The 26,150-nt window shown below is 41.8% G+C and overlaps 1 protein-coding gene across 2 annotated transcripts in view; it reads right to left on the reverse strand.

Annotated features, from left to right (window-relative positions):
• Positions 1-322: 322 nt before the first annotated feature.
• Positions 323-26,150, reverse strand: part of IGSF9 (immunoglobulin superfamily member 9) — a 517,703-nt gene continuing 491,875 nt past the window's right edge. For both annotated transcript variants that reach the window (XM_086945078.1, XM_086945079.1), the window contains exon 21: positions 323-3,880. In XM_086945078.1, the coding sequence (XP_086801204.1) occupies positions 3,660-3,880 (221 nt within the window). In that variant the 3' untranslated portion in view covers positions 323-3,659. The remainder of the gene's footprint in view (positions 3,881-26,150) is intronic.

Genomic DNA, 26,150 nt, shown 5'->3' on the forward strand with positions numbered 1-26,150 from the left:
TAACTACGATCGCACACTGAACTATGTCCACAATTCTTTTACGTAGGTCTGTTAATGAAAACTGCTGTGAGGGTCCACCTTACAATGACTATGTTTTAGCTTTAACGTCAGGAGGTAGCTGCAATTTTACTGAGCATTTCACTTTGGAATGATGATATAAAAATGCATAATTGCTTTTAAACATTGTTATTACTGCATGCACTTTCATGGATACTTTTGTACCTGAATAAAGATTGAAATTGTATGTCCGCAATCCAAAAGGAAAATAACAAATTTAGAGAACAAGATGTCGAGTCGACATAAAACAGAAAGAAAAGCGTTATGTGATGGTTTATTTTTTTTATTGGAATCATAGGTAGTTCTTTAAAAATAGCAAAAGGCTCTCATATAAAAATATTTTCTGCAATGTTTTCATCTCAAATTTATTTTACATGATTTGTTTTCCACAATTTGAGCACGTTCGATCTGTGATCAGTCTTTGAAGAAACATAACTGGTGGCTACACCTAGCACCAAGGTTAGCGACAAAGCCAATTCTGAACTCGTATCCATTCTGAGCCATGATTTCACAGTGTCTGGAATGGGCCATTTTCTTGTAGGTCTGTCTGCTGACGTCCTCCAAACCTCTCATAGTAATGAAACATGGGAAGATTGTATGTATCTTCACAGACACATGTTTTAAATGAAAGATAAAGCGCGGATTGTGATGTGTAGTGCAATGAAAAGGGAGCACAAGCAAAGGGTGACTGGATCTAGGTCTGGCTTCTTTTAACAGCTCTGGCTGGACCCAAGGTACACAGGCGCAAAAGTAAGTAAGAGTGCGTCCTGGTTTGCATAGATGGATGGATGCTCAAATAAAACATGAGCCAAAGATCATATTGAGGTATCCGTAGTAGTTAATTTTATATTCAATTGACACAGGAAACCACAGTGCTTAAAGCAAACAGATTTTTTACATTGTGATTTCAGAACTAATTTTCTCTCTGTTGACCCCTTCCCATAAGTGTATTTATTTTAGAAATATGCCAAATGCATACACTCAAATAAATCCGCCTATCATTGAGGTAGGCAGAAGACATATTTCTAGTTAATGTTTTACATTTTTATGGACACCGGTAATTAGAAAGCCTGAAAATGAGTGTTAGGGTCAGTCATCCAGTGAGAATAAAAGGGCACCTTTCGAATGGAACGACAACGCATCCCGCTCGAGTGGAAGATCCAACAAGCAATGTGGGATACAGAGCTTGGGGGACTATCAGCTGCCTGAGCCCACTCATGTACACATGATTGCCAGAGTGGAGCCTGATGCTTGTGAGTATGTAGAGCAGGAGGCAGTAAACACGCGTGAGTGAGAGGAACCCATGGGTTGACATGGATAGCAATTGGTGCTAATTAGTTTTGCAGTCGTTACAAATACGATTTTTATTCGTCAGTAGGTGAAAGTGTGTGGCTGTAAGATATTCCGAATGGCTATTTATAAATTTAAAAGGATCACCTAAAACTATACTAGTCTGCACGTTGTTCACAGTGTTCGGCATTTAAAGTTGGGTGCTGCCCCACAGCCTCTTGAACAATCAGGGCTCGAGTCGGGGGTACACGCGGGTGGACGGCGTCCCCCCACTCTTTTCACAGGGTGGACGCCGTCCCCCCTGCCAAGAAGCTGGGCCCCACAGAAATAAGCTGAACGTGTCCCGGTGTAATTTTCAGACACCGGGACACGTTGAGCACGGGACGTCATGAGGTCATTTGCATATTGTCAGTCCCCCCACTTCTTTTTATAGGACTTGTGCCCTGTGAACAATCAAGATGTGGAGTGAGAAACATAGACCAGAATTCCAGCATGGGTTGGAGAGCTACTTGCACACAGAGGGTCCGCTTTTTCGGCGATGATAGGGCCTATTTCTACGGTCTCATCTCTAAACAAACGTGCGCCAGTTTCAATTTGCATCTCTTCTTAAATATGATTTGGACCGCTAGTAAAATATTTGGGAAGATAAACTGCATGTCCCAGAATTCAGATTGCTTTTGTTTTGATGAATTCGGCAAATGAAAGCACATGTTTCACTGTGGGGAAATACCGCATCGAATTTGAACCAGGCACATTTGAAGGCCGGCAATGTGTAGGTCAGTCGTTCCCAGGATTGAAATCAGAGTTGTGCACGGCGTCAGAAAAGAGGGTACAATTAACTAAAGTAAACATAATTCAATGTTTGGCCCATACATTTTGCCGACTTGTTCTGTGAAGAGCCTCGGACCCAGAATGGCTGAGTTGAGTGATGTATTTTGCATCTGATATTATGCGGCCAGTTGAACTGTTTCCAACATCCATCTTACCAAACCTGTGTCTCATTTTAATATGGGGCGTAAGTGAACATTGAGATGGTGCGACTTCCCTTCCACGCCTATGCTGGCATAAGGCTTTCAGTGTACATAACAAAGTATCCATGCCCTTTCAACCAGTCAGAACACTGAAAAGGCGCAAACTGCCTTAATGTGTGCAATGAACATATATACACTGTACAAGTGACAACCAATAACAATGCCAGAATAATCTCCAGCTACATAAATATATACATACATCATGAGGGACAACAGTGAAAACACAAACAGTTGGTCTCCGGATCTGATTGGCCAGTATACCCAGAAGACAGGTGGAACGCACTGGAATAGAAGCCATTGGGCAACACGTCATCAATGTGGATTTAAAGCAATACGCATACCCTTCTGGAACGAAACGATATGTGCTGGCACAGTACGGTAGATGCCTCCCTGGGTGGCCCTGATTCATTTCTACACAGTGTGTTTGACACATTAGATATGAAAGCAGGTGTAAATCGGCAAAGACCGCATTGTGTGTGATGTCTGGTTTCAGCAGGTGAAATCCAATGACCCCGGAGAGCCTCATGACTATAGCGCCAAAAGACCTGGTCAGTGTTTATTGTTGTGGTGTGCAGGCCCAGGCCCATGGGCTTTATCTGCGAGCCAGGAATGCTGCCTAGATAAACTTATGGAAGCCCACTTTAGGAGGCCTTGGGTCGGAACGGAAACCCCTGCATGAAGCTACTTAGGAGGCAGCAAGATTCCACGAATTCCAATGACCCTAGAACAGGGTTTAATAGGAGATAAGTCGTGTGAAGAACCTAGGCTGGTTTCTAACATTGGCAGAGGGGAGATATCAGAAGATCTTCAAAATGTCACGTGGTTACCGCTGTACGCTCTGGCCGAGCAGTAAACAGGTTTTGGCTGATTTAACTACATGCCTTGGAAGAATATTCAACATTTCTGGTGTTATCTTCATATCTTCTTGTGGATCGAGCAGTTAGAATAAGGAAAAAGATTCACAATGCATCTAAACTTGATTAAAAAGACTTCACACTGAGCAAAAGGGCTCGAGAAAAAACAATGTAACCCAATCTGATCTCTGAGGAGGAGCACATTATAAACCCACTCATCGAATGAGTAACCATGTCGAAATGTAATGGCTAATTTAGAATCAGAGTCCCAAATGAGTCTTTCTGCGTAGAATTGGGGACTTCCACAAATCGGTCCTCGTTGCCTAGTTTCAAGATGACAAATGTGGCACGAAGTCAACCAGGAAAACCAGGTAATTCAAGTTATTCCAAACGCACTACAGTGGTAATGCTCATAACACATGTTCTGTCAAAGCAGTGTTGTCTGCTCTACACCGTCCTCAAAGTCCACGCCGCTGACGCGCTGACGCCGGCCATCCTCGCCACGGCGCCGGTACTCAAGGAACTCCTCCTTCAGAGCTGCGCAGCGCTCTTCCGGGCTCACCAGGGCATGGGAGCGGGGGAAGTCGAGTACGTCCAAGGACGAAGAGTTACCAGGAATTCTTTCGTCAATGGGGGGAACCTTCAAACCTGGAAAGAAGCAAAAGGAGAAGACAGTCAACATGGATTGGATACTGGTTCATTCACGTTTGAATTTTGGAGCTCTCTTAACAAAATCAACAAGTTTGGCGCATCCTGGCTAGCAATGTGACAATTATTCACTATGTCACATCGCTAGTCAGGACCCGCTGAGCTTGTTAATGATCTCCTGTGATTCTGTTGACGCATTAGTTGGGAGACGCCCATGACAACGCGGGCTTTACACCGCGCTGCCATTACGACTCTGCCATCACAACGCAAGTCGTTACAACGACTTGCGCTGGATGGCGCTAGATACTAAGAAATAGTAGATTTACTATTCCAACACCTTCCCTACTGTTGCATAGGCTGGAGTTGGAATAGTAAATCATACTATTCCAAAATCCAGCGCCTACAGCGCAAGTCATTGTAATGACTTGCATTGTAATGGATGCATCGTAATGGCAGCGCGGTGTAAAAGCCCGCGTTGTCATGACGTACATCCCATTAGTTGACGGCTGCCAGAGCAACTGGTACTGACATTTACTGTATGCAACACACAGGTATCTTATTTCTCTGTGCCAGCTCTCACATCGCTGTCAATGCTTGCTCTAAATATTGGTACCTAACCACATCATGTTCTCCCCGCCCATGTAGTGTAAAGAGAGAACTAATTTAATTTAAAAAAAGAGCAGAAGAGCACTTTGGGAGGAAGAGCAAAGTAAAAATTGGATTCGGACAAAGTAATGGGGAAAGAGGCAAGGTCTTCGGAGAAAGGTGCCCACAAAGAACAGAGCAGGATGTAGGCAGTCGCTAGACCTCCTATGTTCAAAGGTAGCCTGATTTCCATTGAAAATGGCAAGCAGTGGTTAGCATAAAATAGATCAATATGTTATCACTTAATAAATAGATGTTTCGCTGTCCTTGCAGAGCTTTGTTGGAAGTCCTCAATCAGAACCTACAGCGAGATTGCAGGATCAGAATGATGAAGAATGATACAGTTATCAGTCTTGCTTGCTTTAAACCTCCTTTTCAGGACACTCCTTAGCTTCAATTGTGCAGGTCATAATTGATTGTCTTGTTTTGTTTTATGTATTTTAGATTAGGGCACTAGAGTAGTTAGCCCAACTGTATTGTTTTTATGCACAATGTACTCATAATAAATGATTTTTAAACTGTTAATTTTGGTGTTATATATGATTGTACTGCTTGCAATTGAAGGTATGTTTATGTGAACCTGTTCTTAATTTGTCTCAAGGGAATCTTTGAAATTTTACTTTAGTATATCACCCTAAGTGTGACAGGTATCACCGTCATGCGCCCAGTGCACACTGTGTCACTGGAACCAAGCTGTACTTAGCTGATGAGCCCAGAATAAGGGTCAAACCGGTCATGGGTAGCTTGCATTCCAGTTCAGGGACGGACTGATCTGGCGGTTCGGGCTGGACTGTTCCCACTGGTCAGGGTCAACTGATTTGCATAGGAGTGGGCCCAAACTGAGGTGACATTCTGTGCAAAATAATGATGGACTGGGATGCGACCCCGAGTAATTACCAGTGGCTGAGATTAATTCAAGCATTCCATCCATCACTTTTTGTATACTTCAGTATTGCGTGTTGTATTTTTTACATTTTATTTTGATCCCTGTGAACTATAAAAATGTCTATGTGCTTAAATCAGCAGAATCTGTGGCCCCCCCTGAAACATTTTGTGGCAAATACTGCAAGAGAGCGCAGAGTTTATTACAACTGCGAAATCGCTCAATTACAGCAGCATGGATCATACTTTATCTGACAGCAATTTAGCTTTAGACAGAACTGGAAAATGTTTATTGCTTTGCATTACAAAGGTAAACAAGGCACAACATACAATGGCACAGACACACAGCCTCCTTACTGCAAAGATTTTTTTTGCAAATAAATCATTTACATAATTGTGAGGTAATAATTTCATGCATAACACACACCTTCTCACTATAAACACAAAGTCAGTGCTGAGAGCTCTCTATTCAAACAATCGTACTCTAATTCAAATGTGTGGGGGAAGATGGCGGCCGAGTAGGACGCTCGGTCAGAGAGCTCCTCGACCAAGAGACCTGGAGAGCGCAACGAACGGCATGACGGAATTAGCGCTAACACACCAGTGAATTCAAACCGGAAAAATAAAACACACAGGAGACAACATGGCCATTTAAAATGTTATCGCGGAGTATGAAGGAGGAGCAGACCTAACATCTACACGAGCATGAGCGGATCTTAACGGGCTAAAGCGGAAAAGAAAAGCTTCCCGTTAATCCTTTGATCGATCGAAGTGGAAAAAATATAATAATAACGTCTAAGGAATGGTAGGCTACCTGTCCTGTGGAGACCTTTCAGTGAGAGGGAAGTCCGACGAGCCATCGAGAAAGACAGGAGAAACGCCGGACTGCAGCGCGAGCTTCCCAGGAGTTTGGGCGGAGGCTGGAAAGGCGAGAGCGGTCCACAGGAAGGTGTTCGGAAGGCTTGGCTTCCTGTTCCGGGGCATCAGCGGCAGTGGCAGCGGCAACTGAGGAGGTGAGCAGGGTTTGTTCCCATGTTGCTCTGAGACCCGTGAAAGTGTGTCCCGGGAGGTCTTGACAATCAGAGGAGATCAAGGCAAAAGAGAGGGGCGCCCCAGAGATACAGTAAAAGTAAATAAAACAGTAACATTTAATAAAAACACAGATTGCCTAAAGAAAGAGGAGAACACCAAAATTGGACACCACATGAATGAGAAAGTACCAGAGGAGGAGGGAGACATTAAAACAAGCAGGGAAGACAAAGATAAGGGCGCAGATAAGGACACAGACACTCATCAAAGGTGTACAGAATTAAAAAACACAGCTAGCCAGAAAGATACAGAGAAAAAAAGCTCAGTAACTGTGGTCTCCAACTATAGTCTCAGAAATAGGAACTTTCTCAAACAAGAGCAATATCCCAAAAATATTACTCCTAGAGAAGTTAAGAGAAGGAAGGCAAAAAAAACACCTCTAGAGCCCATAACAAAATATAAAGAGAAAGTAAAATTATCCGGAGACAAAGCTGATACAACCCAGAAAATAAAGATCACACCTTCACTAAGAACTTTCTTTAAGGTTCAGAGGCAGCAGACAAATCAAGCAAAGGACGATACAAATCGACCAGCATTAGTAGCCGAAAAACCTGAGCTAGCCTTACCGCAGAAAAAAGATCAACCCTCGCAAAAAGAACATCTTCAAAGTCCACGGAGCAAAAATCCAAACATCCCTTCAGAATCAACAATCAAAGTTGGACTAAAAAGCAAAATAGCTGTTAAATTTAGACCTCATCTCAGTCCTCAAGATATGGCCGAAGTAGCCACAACAACCGACACAACAGTCACAACAGGAGAAACAGAAATCATAGGAAAAGCTCAGAACAGTATTTACGAAGAGAGAGAACTAAGCAAAGAGAAAGAAAATGTTGAGACGCAGAAAAAACAAGATACCGGGAAGGAGGGTTTCAAAAGTCCCAGAAGTCAGACATTCGAGTTTCTTGAGAAAATATGGATCAAGATGAGAGATAAATTCGCCATATCTGAAGCAAAACAAGATAAGATTCAAGAGGTGTGTGAAAAGTTGGACTATAAACTAAATGCTCTAGGAGAGAGAGTCACAGCTATAGAAGGGGAATTGAGTAGATGGAACAGTAGGGTGGAAAATAACAGAAAGGAGATATACACGCTGAGACAAGAGGGGAAATCTATAAGTGAAAAAATGGAATCTCTTGAAAATCAGGCAAGGAAAAATAATATAAGAATTTTAAATATTCCTGAAAATAAAGAAGGCAATGACATTAAGAAATTTATTGTAGAGCTTTTAGTGGAACATTTCCCATGAAGCGATGCTGAGATGCTTGGAGAAGACATACAGAGAGTCCACAGAGACCCGTTCGGAAAGGCCAAAGACAGGAAAAACCCCAGAAAAATACTTATAAACTTCAAGACATACACATTAAAAGAGAAGATCCTGGGTGAAGCCCTGAAAAAAGGAAATTTCAGTAAAGATTCATGGTCCTTCAGAATCAGATCGGACATGTCCAAAGCATCTCAGGATAGACAATGGGAGTTGGGGAAATTTATGCCAGAATTACAATCTCTAGGAGCCACAGTACAAATGAAGTTTCCACCCTCTTTACGAATCATGTGGCGCAACAAAATGAGGAACATTAGAGATCCCGAAGAAGTAAAAAACCTGCTCAGCCTAATGAAAGACACCGTTCAAATGGAAAACTCCACAATCTAAAATGAAACCAGTCATAAAAATACGTGAAAAAAAAAAAAAGAAAAAAAAGTGAAGGCGCTAAGAAATTAAAACATACACTCCAGGTCCAAAACTGAGGAGGGAAAAGGGGTTATGCTGGAAACCCCAAGAAAGAAAGGAGGCTTCCCCAGGGAGGGTAAGAACAAAACACTAAAACAGAAAAGTAAAAAAAAAAACACAAGATAAAAAATGGGTGGGGAGCAAAATGGGGGAAAAAAAACAAAAAAATAAATCCTCGATATTGAAAGAAAATTGGAAAAGAACAAAACACCAACAACTCACTACCAATGTTGTTGAAACCTGCCAAAAAAAAAAAGACAATAAGTAGAAACATACAAATTTTATGCTGGAACGTTAATGGCATGAGAACCAAAAGTAGAAGGAACAAAATTCTAGAATACCCTAAAGCATCTGAAAGCGAAATTATTATTCTGCAGGAGGCACACCTATTGACAGAGGAATGGGATCAGATAATGAAAAACCTAGGATGGGTGGATGTCCATATTTGCACAAACCAAGTGTGTAGTATTAAAGGTGTAATAATTATTTTAAAAAAATCTTTAAATGCAAGTATGGAATTTTCAGAAGTGGATAGTAAAGGAAGATGGGCATTGGCAAAAATAAAAATAGGGAACTCTGCCTACACACTAGCAGGCTATTATGGCCCTAACCTGGATGACCCTGAGCCCTTACAGAACTTGTATACTCATTTGCTAACAGCCAACACTCCAGTAATTTTAGGAGGAGACTTTAATCTCATCTTAGACCCTAAAACTGACAGGTCCCCCCCAGGAAGAAATCTCAACTTACCTAATCTACCAAAAATGAGGGAGTGGATTGGTATATACAAGAGAGACTTAGAACTAATAGATGTATGGAAAGAAAAAGGAGATAAGAGTCAACCCTTCACACTATATAATAAAAGACTAGGACATAGCTCTAGAATCGATTTTTTCTTAGTCGACAGAAGCCTACTGGGAAATATAATACGTTTAATCCACAGTCCAGCCCATCTATCAGACCACTCCGCCGTACAGTTAACATTACAAATTAAGGCAACCCAAATACATAAAAGATTCACGGTGGAAAGAGCCATGTTTTTAGATCAAGAAATCATACAAGCACTTAAAGAAGAGACAGAAGCCTTTTTTGAAAATAATAAAATGGGAACATTTAAACAAACGGTATGGGACACGTATAAGGCTGTATTAAGGGGAAAGCTACTTAGCCTTGGAACATACAAATCAAAGAAAGCTAAACAAGAAATAACAGACGTAGAAAAAGTTATAAACACCCTAGATACCCAAATACTAATGGAAAGAGACCCGGACAGGAAAGAGAGTCTTCAAAAAGATAGGCAAAGGCAGAAGAACTCCTTAAGTGATATTCTGGAAGAAAGAGTAAAAACTAAGTGGGAAGCAAGCAAGCTGGCAAATCACGAATATGGGGAAGGATGTGGAAAATGGCTTGCATGGAAATTAAAGACTGACTTAGTAAGAAACAAAATAAAAACCTTAATAAAACAAGACCAAACAAGCCCGACCTCAGAGGAAGAGGAAATCAGAAATTAATTTGCGACTTTCTTCTCGGAGTTATATACGGAAGATGTAAACCCATCCGAGGAACAGATAGATGAATACTTAAGAGACATGCCAGTGTTAAAACTATCTGAGGAAGAGAAAAACGAGCTAAATAGGGAAATTACACATACCGAGGTTAAAAATATAATAAAAACATTGAAAAAAGGGAAAGCCGCAGGCCCAGATGCACTGCCGAACGAACTGTACCTGTCCTTAATTGACACATTAGTCCCACACATAACAGAATTAGTAAACTTGATATTTAAACAAAAGGAAAAGCTGCCGGATACCTGGAATGATGCAATAATAACAATTATCTTAAAGCCAGGAAAGGACCCTAAAAAATGCGAATCATACCGGCCGATATCTCTGCTCAATGCAGATTATAAAATTTTTACTAAAATAATGTCAACAAGACTGGGAAAGTTTATACCCCAACTCATACACTCAGATCAAAAGGGCTTCACGAAAGGAAGGCAACTATATGAACTGACACATGAACTCATAAGTACTATAGACATAGCTACGTCAAAAAACATTCCTCTCACAATACTAACTATCGATGCCGCTAAGGCATTCGATAGAGTGAATTGGGCTTTCTTAAATGGTATAATGATCAAAAATAATCTAGGGGATTCCTTCCTACACGCAGTAGGAGAAATATACAAAAATCCTAGATCAAGAATTTTGGTCAATGGCAGCCTTACAAGCAATATCAAAATTGGCAGAGGGACGAGACAAGGGTGCCCTCTCTCTCCCCTGCTTTTCAACTTATACATAGAACCCCTAGCAAACAAACTCAGAAGCTGTAAGGAAATAACTCCCTTTAAATATCAGGGATGGGAGAAAAAGCTAGCACTCTACGCAGATAATCTGATGCTATTCACGGATGAATATGTTAAATCTAAACCAGATATAGAAAAAATCATTAGCAAATTTGGTCAAGTCTCTGGATATTCAGTAAACCATTCAAAAACAGAAATAATGACATGGAATACTCATTTTAATAGTCCCAATATAAAAAAAGAGATAAGATACTTGGGCATCTTGGTAAATCAGAATATGGATAAAATACCACAAAACAATCTAAATAGAGTAGCCCGAGAGGTAAGAAAATTACTTAAAGTGTGGACTAGCCTACCGTTAAGCTTTATAGGGAGATCTAACATTATAAAAATGACTATACTCCCAAAATATACCTTTCTGTTCAACACTATTCCACTGGAATTTAAAAAAAACGAATTGAAAAAGCTACAGGGAGAGCTTGCAAGTTTTATATGGGCCTCCAAGGGAACCAGAATATCGTGGAGAAAGCTCAGGAGGAAAAAAGAGAAAGGAGGGATTGCAAGTCCGGATCTGACAGAATACTATAGAGCTTTTCAATTTAAAAATATACGGGCTCTCCTAGGAATACATTACTACTACCCCGAATATTTGCAAGCGATGACAGAAGCTGAGGACCATTTTCTCTTCAAATTTGGTCACCAAAAATACTTTAAGAAAATCAAGCTAAAGGTTCTAAAGGAGGCAGTAAAACTTTGGATACAAATTAGAACGATCCTAAAAATTCCCTATTATAGTGCAATGGCACCGATATGGAACTCTCCCGGAACTCCGGACTGTCTGAAAGACGTCATGGCCACCCCACTAAAACAAAACAACATTAACTATTGGGGTCAACTCCTAAATGGGTCAACAATGATTTCATGGGAAGAAATGCATAAAATCTCCAATGGAGCAATATCAAAATTTAAGTTTTATCAACTAAACAGCTGGGCAAAGACAATACCAACACATGATAAAGATACTAAAACCTTGGAAAAAGAAATGACAAAAATCCTACCCATAAACAAGGAGGTAGCAAAATGGTACTGGACTTTAAAGTGGAAGACGATGAAAACTCTCAGATAGTAGATCAAATCTGGGGGAAAGATCTGGATATGGAAGACCTAGTAAATCTATGGGAAGATTCAATAGAGAAATGTTGGTCAACATTAAAATCTGTGGCATTGAAAATAAATCATCTTTATACCCTGCATAGAGCCTATTGGACACCGAAAAAACTTTCAAAATTTAAAAACGCAGGAATTAAAAAATGCCCTAAATGTGGGGAAGAAAGGGCAGATGATGTTCACATGTTCTGGAGCTGCCCATCCCTGAGAATATTCTGGGAAGAAGTTGATAAGACGCTAAGTTTGATATTTCGAAAACACCTAAAAGTATGTACAACTCTTATTCTTTTTGGGATTGGTAACTCATCAGAGCAAGTAAAATTAACAGTAATGGAAGCAAAGCTACTTTTTGTGTTAATGGTGATAGCTAGAAGGGAGATATGCATTAAGTGGATTGGGCCATCACCCCCAACACATGGAGAGTGGATGAACTCAGCTATTAAAATAAATAAACTAGACAGAAGGGGTAAATTTAGTAAGAGGTTTAATTATTGGGAAATCATGGAAAAACACCTAACTTCTGAGGAAAGGGTAGAACACACTGTCCTATGATTAAAGCGAAAGCACAATCTGGAATATGAGTATGATACTCATAGAGTAGCCAAGGTGGCTAGCTCCGCCCCTCTCGACTACAGATATTTTTATATGTAAATGGTAAAGGATCTCCTCTGAACAAACAAAAAAAAAAAAAGGGAAAACTCCCATGACAAGAGAGACCATTGGGCAGTGACGGTACAAAAAAGCTTCAGAGGTAGAAACCAAACTTTCCATACACATCAAATTTTCGCAATATGAGGATAAAAAAAAAAAAAAAAAAAAAGTCAGTGCTGAGAATAGTGTTAGGCAAAGGACGCTCCATTGTTCGTACAAGCACCGTCTGGGGCACTTAATCATTTCGATGAGATCCCCTTAGCAGCTTTGCATGAATTTAGTTAGCTTCTAAGCGCTCGCCAGATATTTAGGACACTGACAAAAATAAGTGCTATATTAATTTCGGAAGCCCGTAAATCGAGGTTTGAATAGCATAGGTCGAAGCTGCAGCTGTGTTATACAAAAACCTAAGGGAATATTCAGCAAAGATTTGCCAAACTCAGGAGAAGGAGTTTTTTGTTTTCATAAGATTGTTGACCCAATCCTTTTCCTGTCAAAAGGGTAGCTACCTCTTTATCTTTTGAAATTTCAACAGAACATTGTACACCCCATAAACGCCTACATCATGGGGATGTTTATTTACTCAGTGCTTAATTTGCGCCCCATTTCCATTTACGCACCTTAGTATAGGAGTCACGTTATGAATGTGATGAAATTGCCGGCACCATCTGCATCACAGTGTCCCTGGTGAATAGCAAGAAGGCAAAACCCCTTGGGTGCACACACTGTCAACGCTGAAATATCGTTACTGAAGCATACTCCTTCTGGCGCCCAAAAGAGGGGTCTGGGCTGCCAGAAGATGAGGGCCTTAACGTAATATGCCTCCCGCAGCCCAGGGAGAGGCAAGGTGCATTCGATTCTGCTGTAAGGGCATATGTACAGTGTGAGATGGCTTGTGAAGACAAACTTGGAGCAGGCTGAGAAGTGGAATTAGACAGCAGAAGAGTGGATTTTCAGTCCCCAGGGGAGGCCCAGGAAACATCTGGCAGTCCTTAACAACTTCTTTGCGACTTTGCTTGCCCATTTCTGGCAAGCAGCTCACAGCCTCCCTCTCCTTCTGACTCCGAGGCGGGATCTGTAGGTCTCTGGCTGTTCTCAGATTCTCCCATGCTCCCTCGACTCTCCATGTTTTATTTCGAGAGGAGGCCTTCGCTGCGAGAACGACAATTATGTCACATTAAAAACAAGGATTGGCAAAGCGAACAGATTTCGCCTTTGAGACTTACTGGCTTTGCCAATGCTTTGTAGCCACGCTGTAGAGCATCCCTGAGCATGCTTACACGATGACATTGCCATTTTTCTATCTGTGTTTTTAGTTACTGATTCACAACAGGTGATTTAAATAAATAAAGTTAATCTTGCAACTGCAAAAATCTGACAAATGTCCTTAACTGCGTCTAAAGCAAGTCCTTGGTGTGGGCTAGGAATCAAAACAAACAATGAAACGTCAGATAACTCTGCTTACTGGAGGTCAATTTGTTGGGTGCTGTACCAAGCCACAAATTTGTGCTAACGACAGACATCCACCAATTTTTTGGAAGGGGGCCTCAACGCCAAAATGACATCAATGACCTCAGAAGAAAGGTCAAAAAAGGTCAACTGCTGAAGCTCAGTCTCTAAGCATGGAGATTGAAATTGTGCGGGGGGGGGGGAGCAGGACCCTGCTATTCTGCTACAACAGAAGATCATCCTGAGGAGGCAGCTTGATCGGAGGACAGATGCTCAAGCCCATATGGTCGGGGTACAAGCAGTCTTTATGAGGAGGATTCTTTATGGTCAATTTCTGCATACGAGTGGGTCTCATTGTAGTAGGTGCACAATCCAACAGACCCACTCCTTACAGAAAATATGAAATAGCTTTCACTAACTTGTCCATGCTTTGTCCATTTTCCAGCTTTACTACATTGCGATTCACTTCTACTACCCTCCAGTGGTTTGGAAAAAGATTAAACCTTATTCTTCATCAAGCATGGCTTCTTAATTAAAACATAAGCTCCAATCCTTCTGTCAAAACATTAAACACAAAGCATTCTGTCATAAAGCTGTTTTGAATACATTCCCTGATCATGCGATTGCCTCTTTAGACGAGTCTTCTGGCTCTGGGGCAGTAAAGTGCAGTTCTGAGCTGTTCCACTGACCATTCGTGAAGAAATCTCGGCATGAACTCAGAGTTAAATTATACTCCATTTTGAGTGACTACCATTTTGGCTGCCCCTCCCTCATGAAATACTTTCTCAGGAAATTGACAAGGATACTTGTGGCTATTTGTTGGACAGTACTATCTTCGATCAGCTTAGAGTGGTAATCAACCAATGCAATGGTGTACCTTGAACTTATGTTGCTGAATGGGACTTATTATGTCCATGGCAAGCGTCATTCACAGTTTGTCTGGCACTTCAACAGGGGGTAAGGGGACAATTCTGGCAAATCTACCTATAAGATGAAGCCTCAGATGGCGTAAACTGTGAAAACATTTATGAGAAAGAGAGAATATATCAGGAAGGAGCCAAGATCCAGCGGGGAACAACAACATGCATACGAAAGGGCCAAAGAAAACATAGAAGGAGGCGCTGGCTGTGTATGGCGGGTCCGGCCGTACGGGGCTCTCTGAGACAGAAGGAGGTGGAGGTAGAGTCAGCAGTGCAAGCAGAGGCCGTCGGGCTGCATTTAGGATTCTGTTCCGTGGTGGAGCTCGTGGGAGAGGCAGGCAGGCATCTTGTCTGAGTAAGGTAATAACGGAGAAACAGTGTCCTATTCTAGACGTGGCGGATGCTTTGGTGGACTTTGGTGACACAGAGGAAACAGCGGGAGATTTAAACATTGAGGCTCCGCCTGTAACAAGCTTGACTGGGGTTTCCAGATATGCTCTGAGAAGTGCTGGGAGGGGGAGGGGGCCGGAGAAGCTCCTATTTAACCATACAGGCTCACCTAAGACCAGCAATAAAAGGGCGATGGGAAATAAGTCTAAGACTATAGTAAAGAACAGCAAGCAGTTTAATAGCTGTAATAAGTTGGGGAGGGCGGGCTCATTGGAGCGTAAGATTAAGATAACACCCTCACTCACTTCATTCTTTAAAGTCATACCAAGGACCTTGATATTAAAGGGCAAATCTCCGACAAAGTTAACAGCCTCAGTAGAAGCTCCCAGAACTAAACGGGCCTGTCCGAGAGCGGATTGTAGTTTGGTCGGGGATAGGAACATTGGGGAGGTGGCTGCGGACACAGGGTTGCTGGACTGGTCTAAGCATTTGAGCCCTAATCGTTTTCAGGTCCTCTCTTTAGACATGGAGGATGCAGATTATGCCCCACAGTCTCAGACATATCCAATTGTTAGCATGGAACAGCATGCCCTTCCTTCCAATGTAGAAGTTCTAAACACTCCTGGGGTGACTATAGGGTTACCTGGTAATCTGAGCAACCCCAGCATATTAGGCGCTGAGGCAGAGAAGTTGAATCAGTTGGTTCAACAAAGGGAGGAAGAGTTGGAGACGGATCTGGAATCAGAAGATTGTGATCTCCCAGTTATTGCTCTCCTTAAAAAGTTAAACACTGATATGCATAAGGGATTTGAGGGCTCCAAGCTGAATCAGGAAAGTATTAGAGCTGCATGTAGTTTGTTAGAGAAAAAAATGGACGATCTGAACTGCCGTACAATTGCTTTAGAGGCGGACGTTAAGGATCTTCGAGAGGAAGTTATGGTGAACCGCAAGGTGCTAGAGGCAATTAAGATTAAGGATCATGAGGATAGGGTAGAGGATAGGGTAGAAAGGTTGGAAAATATGCGAAGGAGAAACAACTTGAAGATTTTAAAACTTCCGGAAGGTAAAGAAGGTACGGATATTAGGAAATATGTAGTTCAGCTACTAAAGAGTGAATTGCAGCTGGAGGAGGGAGAGGAGGAGATCTCTAGGGATATCCAGAGAGTGCACCGCGATCCCTACAGGTTGAACCCGAATCGTGCCAAGCCCAGGAGAATTTTAATTAACTTTTTGACATATGGCCTGAAAGAAAAGATTTTGGCTGCTGCTCTTAAGAAATCGACCATTGAAGTAGATGGTGCAAGGGTTGCTAGGGTGGAGGTAAGATCAGACTTGTCATCAGTAACTGCCAATAGACAATGGGAGCTAGGTAAGAGGATCGAGCCATTGAGAAAACTGGGAGCTTCAGTTTTAGCTGAAGTTTCCGGCTTTTTTAATGGTCATGTGGAACAATAAAATGCATTCTTTTCGATCTGTTGATGAGGTTGATAGTTTTCTGGAACAGTGCCAAACTGGGGGCTTGTAAGACAGGCAGTGCTATGGTTATATATATATTTTTTTTTAGGGGCCGGTTTATGGTGTTTCAAAAAGTGGACGCCTGGCAGGCACATCATTAATTTTGTTTAGTTGGATGGTTGTTTACGCGCACCGTACGTTATAGGGCACCCATAGGGCCATTGGCCATGGATATTCAGGATGGGTTTTCCGGGGTAAGGGGGGGTTCTTGGGTGTCTTGGGGGGGAAGGGGCAGGGGGTAAGGGCAAGGGGAGAAATGGAGAAAATTTCCTCAGTAGCTTTTTTGTTGCTAAAAGAAGTCAGGTTGCACAAGACTGTTGGCTTAGGCTGGTATGAGTGGGGGTAATTTAAAGGAGCTGAGAATCCTATCTTGGAATATAAATGGGCTGCGTGTAAAAAGAAGGAGAGAGTTGATTTTGAAATACCTGAGGGATTCTTTGGCTCAATTTATAATATTACAGCAGACCCATTTATCAGGGGATAAAAGTAAGGAACTTTTTTCATCACAGCGGTGGGTGGCTCATGCAGTTTATACTCCTCAAACAGCTGTCACCAAAGGGGTTGCAGTCTTAATCAGGCAGGGTGTAAATATTTCAGTTGAGGATAAAGCCGCTGATGTAAGAGGGAGATGGCTGATTGTGAAGTTAAAGATCTGGGGACAACTGTTTATTATGGTCGGCTACTATGGTCCGAATCAGGATGACATAGGTCCTTTAGATGATCTGGCTAGGGAGCTATTGAATTTCCCAGGTAAGATTATTACGGATGGTGATTTTAATACTGTGCTGGACCGTAAGCTAGATCGCTCTGAAAAGAGTAGAGCTTTAGTGAATCCCAAAAATGTCAAATAGAGTTAAGCTGATGATCTCCCAGCTAGGATTGTGTGATATTCGGAGAGCAATTAATGTTCACATTTTATAATAAAAAATATAAGCATAAATCTCGAATTGATTATTTTTTGGTAGATTCTAGGCTGGTCGATTCAGTGACCCATGTGGGTCATGTTGGAGTACATCTCTCGGATCATTCAGCTACTACACTTTGTTTGGAAATAGGGGACGGTAGATCGGGTTCAATATGGAGGTTAGATTGTACGGTTCTCTCTGATCAGGAAGCACTAGAGCTTTTGAATGAGGAGAAAAAAGTATTTTTTGAGAAGAATTTGGGATCAGCTAAGATTGAGATTGTCTGGGACACCTATAAGGCATTTTTACGAGGAAGATTGGGAATTGGGAGCGAAGAAAAGGAGACTATATTATAGAAAGGTGACAGATCTGAAGAAGAAGATTCGTCAGCGCGAGGCAGATATGGTAAATCTTGGTAGAATTGCTCCAGAGGAAAAGCTCCTTGAAGAGTTAACAGAGTTAAAATTAGATCTGGTGGGAATTCTGAGAGAGAGGGTTAAGGAAAAATGGGATTCAAGTCAACTCGCACACTTTGAATATGGTGAGGGCTGTAGTAAACTGCTAGCGTGGAAGACAAAGAAGGACCAAGTTCGTAATCTGATTAAAGAAATGAAGGATGCGGAGTTGGGCCTGACGATTACAGATAACAAAGGAATAGTGGCTGATTTTTATGAATACTTTGTGAAGGTTAATAACGAGGATCTGAGGGTTGAAGAGCAGGCGGTGGAGGGTTGGGTGGAACTTCTGGAGCCCTTATCGGATGAGTTTAAGGCTGTTTTAAATCAGGAGATATCTCAGTCAGAGGTCGAAGGGGTTATTAAAGGGGGAAAAGAGGTAAAGCACCCAGGCCAAATGGTCTTCCTGCCGAAGTTTATAAATCTATGGTAGGCATATTAACACCATTTATCTGCCAATTGTTTAATCAGATTTTTTGGGGTAAGGCGTCTCTGCCCTCTTCTTGGAATGAGGTAGAAATCATACTAATACCAAGACCGGGGAAGTCACCAAAGTATATGGATTCATATAGGCCTATATCGTTACTTAATTGTGAATATAAATTCTTTGCTAAAATTATGGCTGATAGATTGAGTGTTGTCAACCCTCAGTTAGTCCATGAAGATCAAAAAGGCTTTTTAAAGGGCAGATATCTGAAAGAGCTAACTTTCTCACTTGTTGGTACCATAGATATGGCTTCGGGTCATGATCTTCCCTTGGCGGTTATCGCGTTAGATGCCGCCAAGGCGTTTGATTGTGTGAATTGGGCTTACTTGCATGCCTTAGTAAAATATCTTAATTTAGGTACGAATTTTTGCAAATCCCTTGCAGCTATATATCAGTCCCCCACGTCTAGATTGTTAGTTAACGGGTTACTTACTCAGTCAGTGCCAATCATGCGTGGGACCAGACAAAGGTGTCCCCTTTCACCACTTTTATTTGATTTATACATTGAACCCCTAGCATGTAAGATAAGATCTGTAGAGAATATTGTCCCTTTTGAATTTGTAGGTTGGTCCAAAAAGATCGGGCTATACGCTGATGATATTATTATCTACACCCCTAATTTACATCAGTCAATGGAATGTCTTTTAGAATTGACCAAGGAGTTCGGGGCTGTCTCAGGCTATGCTATAAATAAGGATAAAACAGAAGTTATGGTCTTGAATATAAATTCTGAGGAAATTGTCTGCAAGAGTGAGATGAGATATCTTGGGGTTAGGATAACTCAGGATATTAGGAATCTCACTAAAGTTAATTTTCTCAAGCTAAAAAAGGAGATAAGTGCTAGTCTGCGAGGTTGGGCACATCTACCACTTTCTTTGTTTGGCCGGATGAACTTGGTGAAAATGATGATCTTGCCAAAGTTAACATTTTTGTTTGAAACAGTTCCTTTGATATTCAAGAAAGAGTGGTTGGTAAGTTTACAGAGTGAGATTAGTTCCTTTTTATGGGCATCAAAAGGGCTGCGTCTGTCTTGGAAGAAGCTTAGGAGAAGACTTGCTAATGGAGGCTTAGCGGTCCCGGACTTCCAACTTTATTCATGGGCTTTTTTGTTGAAAAACTGTAGAATGCTGTTGGATACCCCGACAAACTCCGTGATTGGGAAAATGTTTTGTGCAATGCTCCTAAAGAAAAACTTTAATGAGCATGGTTTTTTATATAAGTTCGCCGATCCGAAATTCTTTAAAAAGGTTCGGTTAAAGGGTTTAAGAGACTTAGCAGAGACATGGTTTACAATCAGGAGGGCATTAAAAATCCCATACTATAGCCACATGGCTCTGATTTGGGATGCGCCAGGGTCTCCCCTTTGGTCGAAAGATGCGCTGGCTCGACCGTTAAAGGAGTTGGGTCCACAGAGATGGAAAGATCTATTTCCGGATGGGAAGTTGGTCTCCTAGGGGTTTTGTGAAGAAGAATGGGGCCGAAGCTTCTCCAGATTTAAATATCTGCAGATTCAGAGCTGGGAAATGGGAGGCCCAATTGGAATATACAATGAGTTGGAGGAGAAGCTTTTTTCAATCTGTGCATTTAAAAAAGAAGTTTCATTGTGGTATTGGCTGATGTTAGAGATGGAGGACGGCCCCTTCAAGTTGCCTAAGACCCTGTGGGGAGATTTCTTGCCGGAGATCGCAACAGAAGACCAATGGCAAGTAACAATGTCTATGCTCTATAAAATAGTGAAAGCTGCAAATTTAAGGCAGAACCATTTCTTTACGATTCATAGGGCGTACTGGTCCCCTCGAAGACTTTCTAAATTCAGCTCTGGCGGTGTGGTGGCACGCCCCAAGTGCAAGAGTCCTAATGAAGATGACCTGCACATGTTCCTGCTATGTCCGAAGATCAAGGAGTTTTGGGAGGCCGTGAGTAGCTGTCTGTCAAGGGCCGTAGGCCTGCAGATCAAGGTAAGCCTGGAGCTAGTTATATCTGGAGACTTGACCTGCAAGGTAAGGGTACAAACGATAATGCTAAACCTATTTTTTACGCCATACTTCTGGCACGAAGAGAGATTTGTAAATTGTGGGTCTCACCGGCCCCCCCAACAGAATTGGATTGGTTACGAGCTATGAGATTAATTGCAAAGTTGGATATTTCGGATGAGACAAAAAAGAGATATACATTTTGGCCTACATTTTTGTTATGTTTTGGGTGAGGTAAGGGTCTTTTGCGTTTTGATAAAATATAAATCCAATGATTAAGCCTTCGACTACCTCGGCTGGTTGAAGTCTTCTTAGGCATTGTGAAGACTTGCGGTAAGGGTGGACACGCTCTGGAGGAAGACTTTTTGTCCTATTCATATGGAGGGCTATGCCTGGAGGAGAGTCTCACTTCTAAATAGCGCTGTGCAAGCCTTTTTCCTGCAAAGCTAGTAAATGAGGTGAAAAGCCTAGGGTGGTTTAGTTGAGTAATGGGTGACGAAAAGGCAAATGAGGAGAAAAAAAAACGGCCCGGCAAAGAGCTCGGCAGCACCTCCAAAAGAGGGCCGGCCGAGCACTTTGCCAGGGCCGGTTGTGGTTCACAGTCCGGCCCTGCTATCATTACAGCTGCAGTTTAAACAAAATGTCCAATTCATTGTGTGACTTTGTATTATAAGGAATACAATGGTTACAGAACTCCTCTGTGACCTGCATTATCCTTATAATGTACATCAGTGGTACTTTATCGCATAGATCTGCGGAACGCCCCATAAATCTGTAATAAGACATTGTTTATTATGGGATACGTTGATCCTCTCTATGCTCCTCTCTACTTCATAGCAATCCCAGAAACTGTGATCAAGCCCATAGATAGCACTAAACTGACTTCACTCCAGAGTAATCATGTCTCCTTCTCCCACACTCTGCCTCACCATAGCAAGAGTAACAATGGCTGAATACAAGTATAAAAATGCTCTACAGGTTCCCCTAGGTGAGTAGTACAAGATAGCCATAATTTGAGCTGGCCCTTCACACCCAGGGTAACGGTGCCACTGGACGTGCTGCGCTACAGAGAGCTATGCCCCATGGGCATAGCTTTCATTAGCAGAGCACATCCAGTAGCACCGTGACAGGGCTGGCTTTCTCCCTATGGGACTACCTACTACTCTACGTGCATTTGACTACCCTCCTTACCACATGCCCACATCACTGCTACTGTTATTTCACCATGTCATGCACGTATTTAGGTTATTTGCAGGACTTGTGGGGTCTTCTGGACTTCCTTCAAGAATCTTGACATCTCCCTTGCTTATCCTACAAAATTTGTGGGAACAAAAAGGATGTCACACCAGCTCAGTTCTGATCACTCTGACGGAAACTCATCTCTCATCTAATCAAATACATGCTCACAGACACACACACTACCCCGCCCCCACAATGTTTACTTTATCCGTTTGTGTGGCACAATATCTCACTTTCTTTCATTTTTTACCCTCTCCCAACAGATCATCAAACATTGACAGATATGACTAATGATCTAATGATGCTCTCATCCTCTTGTATAGTGGTCAAATTGACAAATTCTACCTTAACTTATACCTATTAATAAGTAAATACACCATAGCAAACAAAAAAGGGCTCTTTACAAATGGCTTTTATGGATCTTAGTTCAGCATTTGATCTGGTGAACAGATCAAAGCTGTGGACTATTTTACTTGACAGGGGTCTTGATCCCCCTCTGGTTAATTTTTTGGCAGATCTGCATAGGGATCTCTCAGCATCAGTCAGGGTAACCCAGGATAGTAAATGCACCAGGCACTTTAAATCGGGTAGAGGTGTCCGCCAGGGATGTATATTGGCGCCACTACTTTTTACTTTATATAATAACACCCTAGAAAAAACTTTAGACCAGGCCAGTTTGGACATTCCGCGTATAGGAAATAGGACTATTCCTGTTCACCTATAAGCGGACAATGCTGTCCTATTAGGCCGCACTGCCCTGGGTCTTCAAAGGCTTTTGGATAGATTTGGGGCCTATATGAAGTCTCTGGACTTGACAGTGAACATTACAATATCTCATGTCATGTCAATGGGCCAAAGAAAAAGAAAAGCATATACGTTCTTTTGTAACGGAATATAGGTGTCTAGGGTGACCTCTTTTACATACCTGGGGGTCCTATTTGACGATAGATGTTCCTGGGTCCCTCCAGAAAAGGCTAAAAAATATGCAGTTGTAAGATCAACGTCAGGCCTATTAGGGTTCGCACAGCGTTTAGGAGCGAGGCCATGGAAGCCATGCTTAGCATGTATAGATCCACGTTTGGCTATAGCAATGTATGGGTCAGCCCTTTGGGGATATAAACCGCTGGCCAGGGTTCAGATAGCATTAAACAGATTTTTACGAATTCTTCTGTCCGTACCTCAATCAACCCCCACCGTAGTTATCCATCAGGAAGTGGGGTTGGGTTATCTGTCTGACCTGCTGAGAATAGCTCCATTGATATGTTGGATTAAAACCTGGCTCAACCCAGATTTATCACTGAACCACTTAATTGTGAGGGATTGTGTCGCTTGGATAGAGCCAATAGTATTCCATGGCTATCCTATGTTAAGGGCATGCTTCTGAAACTGGGGCGCCCTGAACTTTTTAATGCTCCTGAAAGGATTAAAAAGAAGGATGTGAAATGGGTTAAGTTACAATCACGAACACTCTGATAAGAGAACGTGAAGAGCTGGAGTTAAGGAAACCCACTGCCAGGGCTCAATATTTGACAAAAACCTCACTATTAATGGAGCCATATTTGAGAATCGTAACTAAGCCTTTTCACCGCTGGCTCTTGAACAGGTTCCGGCTTAATCTAATCCATTTCGCGCTTGGTAATTTTACGAGCTGGTGCAAACCAGAGGATTTAGGCACATGTCAGTGTGATAATTTCTCCCCACAAGATACGCTGCATTTTATGATGTTTTGCGATTATTATAGTGATATTCGTGGGCGGTTCCTGGTCCCCCTTTTGAGGGATAGGGGATTCCTACAAGTTAGACCAGCATTGCTTTACCTCCAGATGCTAAATTTTACATGGTTTAAGTCAGAGTATGCTACAAGGGACTTATTTAGAAAATAGTTGATATAGTTGATGCGTTGTACCAATGTAACACACTCAATAGTATCCACAGGATAACAGTCTTATTGTTCAAAAATAAATTAATGGAAGGAAGAAGAGAACACATAGAGAATAACTTATGTTTAACAACATTTTTTTATATTTACTGAAACAAACAACCTAAATTAATTAATAAAAAATGATTGTAAGTTAGTGTCACAGCAACATATGAGGAGATGATGAAGTGTCGACGTTTCGGTCTTAGAGGGCAGTCGTCAAAAAGACCATCATCAGGACGATATGTTTCAATGCTGAAAGAACTCCCTATATAAAACAACTAATTTAGGTTGTTTGTTTCATCCATTAGGAGTTGATGTTTTTAGTTATGAACTGTAGAAAAAATTCTATTTACCTCTGTTCATGACTTTTTGCTCCAATTGATTTGTCTGTATTTATCTCCCCAATTTTTGCTTTTGTTTCAGTAAATATTAAAAAAAATTGTTAAACAATGACTTTCAATACTTCACATTTGGCTTGAACTTTATATGTACATGTTCACACCTTACAGGCTCAGCCATGGTTAGCCCAAATTATCTGCTCACTTAAGACGTTTGTTAAAGATACCAAGACTGCAGCTTGTGGGTCTGTAGAGTCACACACTGTTCACTCTCCTGTCATCTATTGTTGAGCTCATAGATTTTTCGGTTTAGAAGTGTATCATGACACCTCCCCTGAAAACAACAATCCGCAAGGATCCAGACTTCAACTTAGATAATGTTTTTCTCCAGAGGCTAAGTATGTATGGCGAAATGCAAATTACTGACTGGGTCTGGGAACTGGGAAGGAATGTGTATTAACAGAGTAATCAATCAACAAAGCTTTATTTCGATATAAAATATCTTAAAAGCAATTATACAATTAAAAACTAATTTCATAATAAATACAATTAAAATTAACATCAGTAATCATTGTTACAATAGGAGAATAAAAATGTATTAAACTGTATCAGCTTTGTTAAAGACTAGAAAATTAATAATCGTGCATATTCACTGTAGGGCTTTTGATCTTATGAGCCAGGCCCAACTTAAAAATGTTGCCACCCCACAGGCTAAAGTTGTATTGACATCCGTTTGGAGGATTCTGAGGGCAATAGAGTCGTTCCTGATTTGAAGCTGTCGACACACAGGTTTTAACCATTTCATTCTAGGTTTAGTATAGGCTGGACATGCAAAAAAAAGATGTGGAATATTTTCAGCTACACCTACACAATGAGGACAATCAACAGGTGTTTGGTGGGGAGGGCTCCATTTACTCGTGCGTTCACGGACAGGAAGGGTACCAAATCTGAATTGGATAAAGAGGGCCCTATCTCTCGGTTTCTGGATGAAGTCGAGGTAGAGCTCAAGGCGAGGCACCAACTTGTGTTGGTGAAACTCGTTGGTCAGTCTACCTAAATTAGGATCTCTATGTTCCTGGTCGTCGATCCATGCCCAAAATGCTCTCTTAGTTTCACTTTTGGACAGCGGGATTCCTGACTCCAATACAGTTTTAAGGCAAGTGGCCGTGAGGAGCTTTTTTTACGTTTACTAGCCAACCAATCTTATGAGATCCTTGTAAGTTCATGACTTCTCTAAGGCCATCCGCGTATCTAGATAACTCAGGGGTGCGCAATAATCGAGCCCAATAAAGGAGAGGACGCAAGATAATCAAATCCCTGATTGAGCGACGACCCAAATCACTCAAAAGCGGCTTAGTGGGGCTCCCCCTAGGTAGCGAAACAAGTTCTCTAAAGAACTTGTTTTCTGCCGTGACAAGTCCATCTATGTTGCCAAGGCCCAGAGCTCAGCTCCATATAGTGCACAACCGACAGCCTTTGCAGCATAAATCTCCAGGGCTGGGGCAATCGGCCTAGAAGTAGAGGCGCGATGTTCCCTCCCTATCACGCCCACAACCCTCTTATGGCTTAAGGCCATTTTCTCAATGTGCGACTGCCATTTCAGGTTATCTGATATTCTAATCCCCAGATAGTCAAAAACTTTCACACGCTCTAGGGGTACATCATCAAGTAAAAGAGTCGATTTAGACGACCTACTAGGATTGAAATAAAGGAGCTTCATTTTCGAAGTATTGATTACTAGGCCCCTCTCTTTACAAAAAAGGCAGAACCAATCTAATAACTTCTGTAATCCCGCTGGGGTTTTTGATATCAGCAGTGTCGTCCGCAAAAAGTAATGCAGGGACTTTATCACCTGCCAGCACGGGAGCGTCGGCGTCAATTTCCGATAAAAAGGAAACAACCCCATTCACAAACAACGTGAACAGGGTTGGCGCCAATACGCATCCCTGGCGGACACCTCTGTTTACGGGACTTTTATACGTTTTTTCTTTCTGAGTGCCCCATCTAATGCAGGCATAGTTTCCATCGTGAATGCGGGCCAGGAGATTCAAGATGGGCGGGGGAAAGCCCATCTCCTGTAAGACCAGCCATAGGCGGTCTCGGGGAACCAGGCCAAAGGTAGTCTTTAAATCAATAAATGCTAAATAAAGACCGCCTTTGCCAATGGTTACCACCTTCCAATGTAGGAGTACCAGTCTGAAAGCCTGGTC

Source organism: Lissotriton vulgaris, chromosome 12, assembly GCF_964263255.1.
Source record: "Lissotriton vulgaris chromosome 12, aLisVul1.2, whole genome shotgun sequence".
NCBI classification, from domain to species: Eukaryota; Metazoa; Chordata; class Amphibia; order Caudata; family Salamandridae; genus Lissotriton; species Lissotriton vulgaris.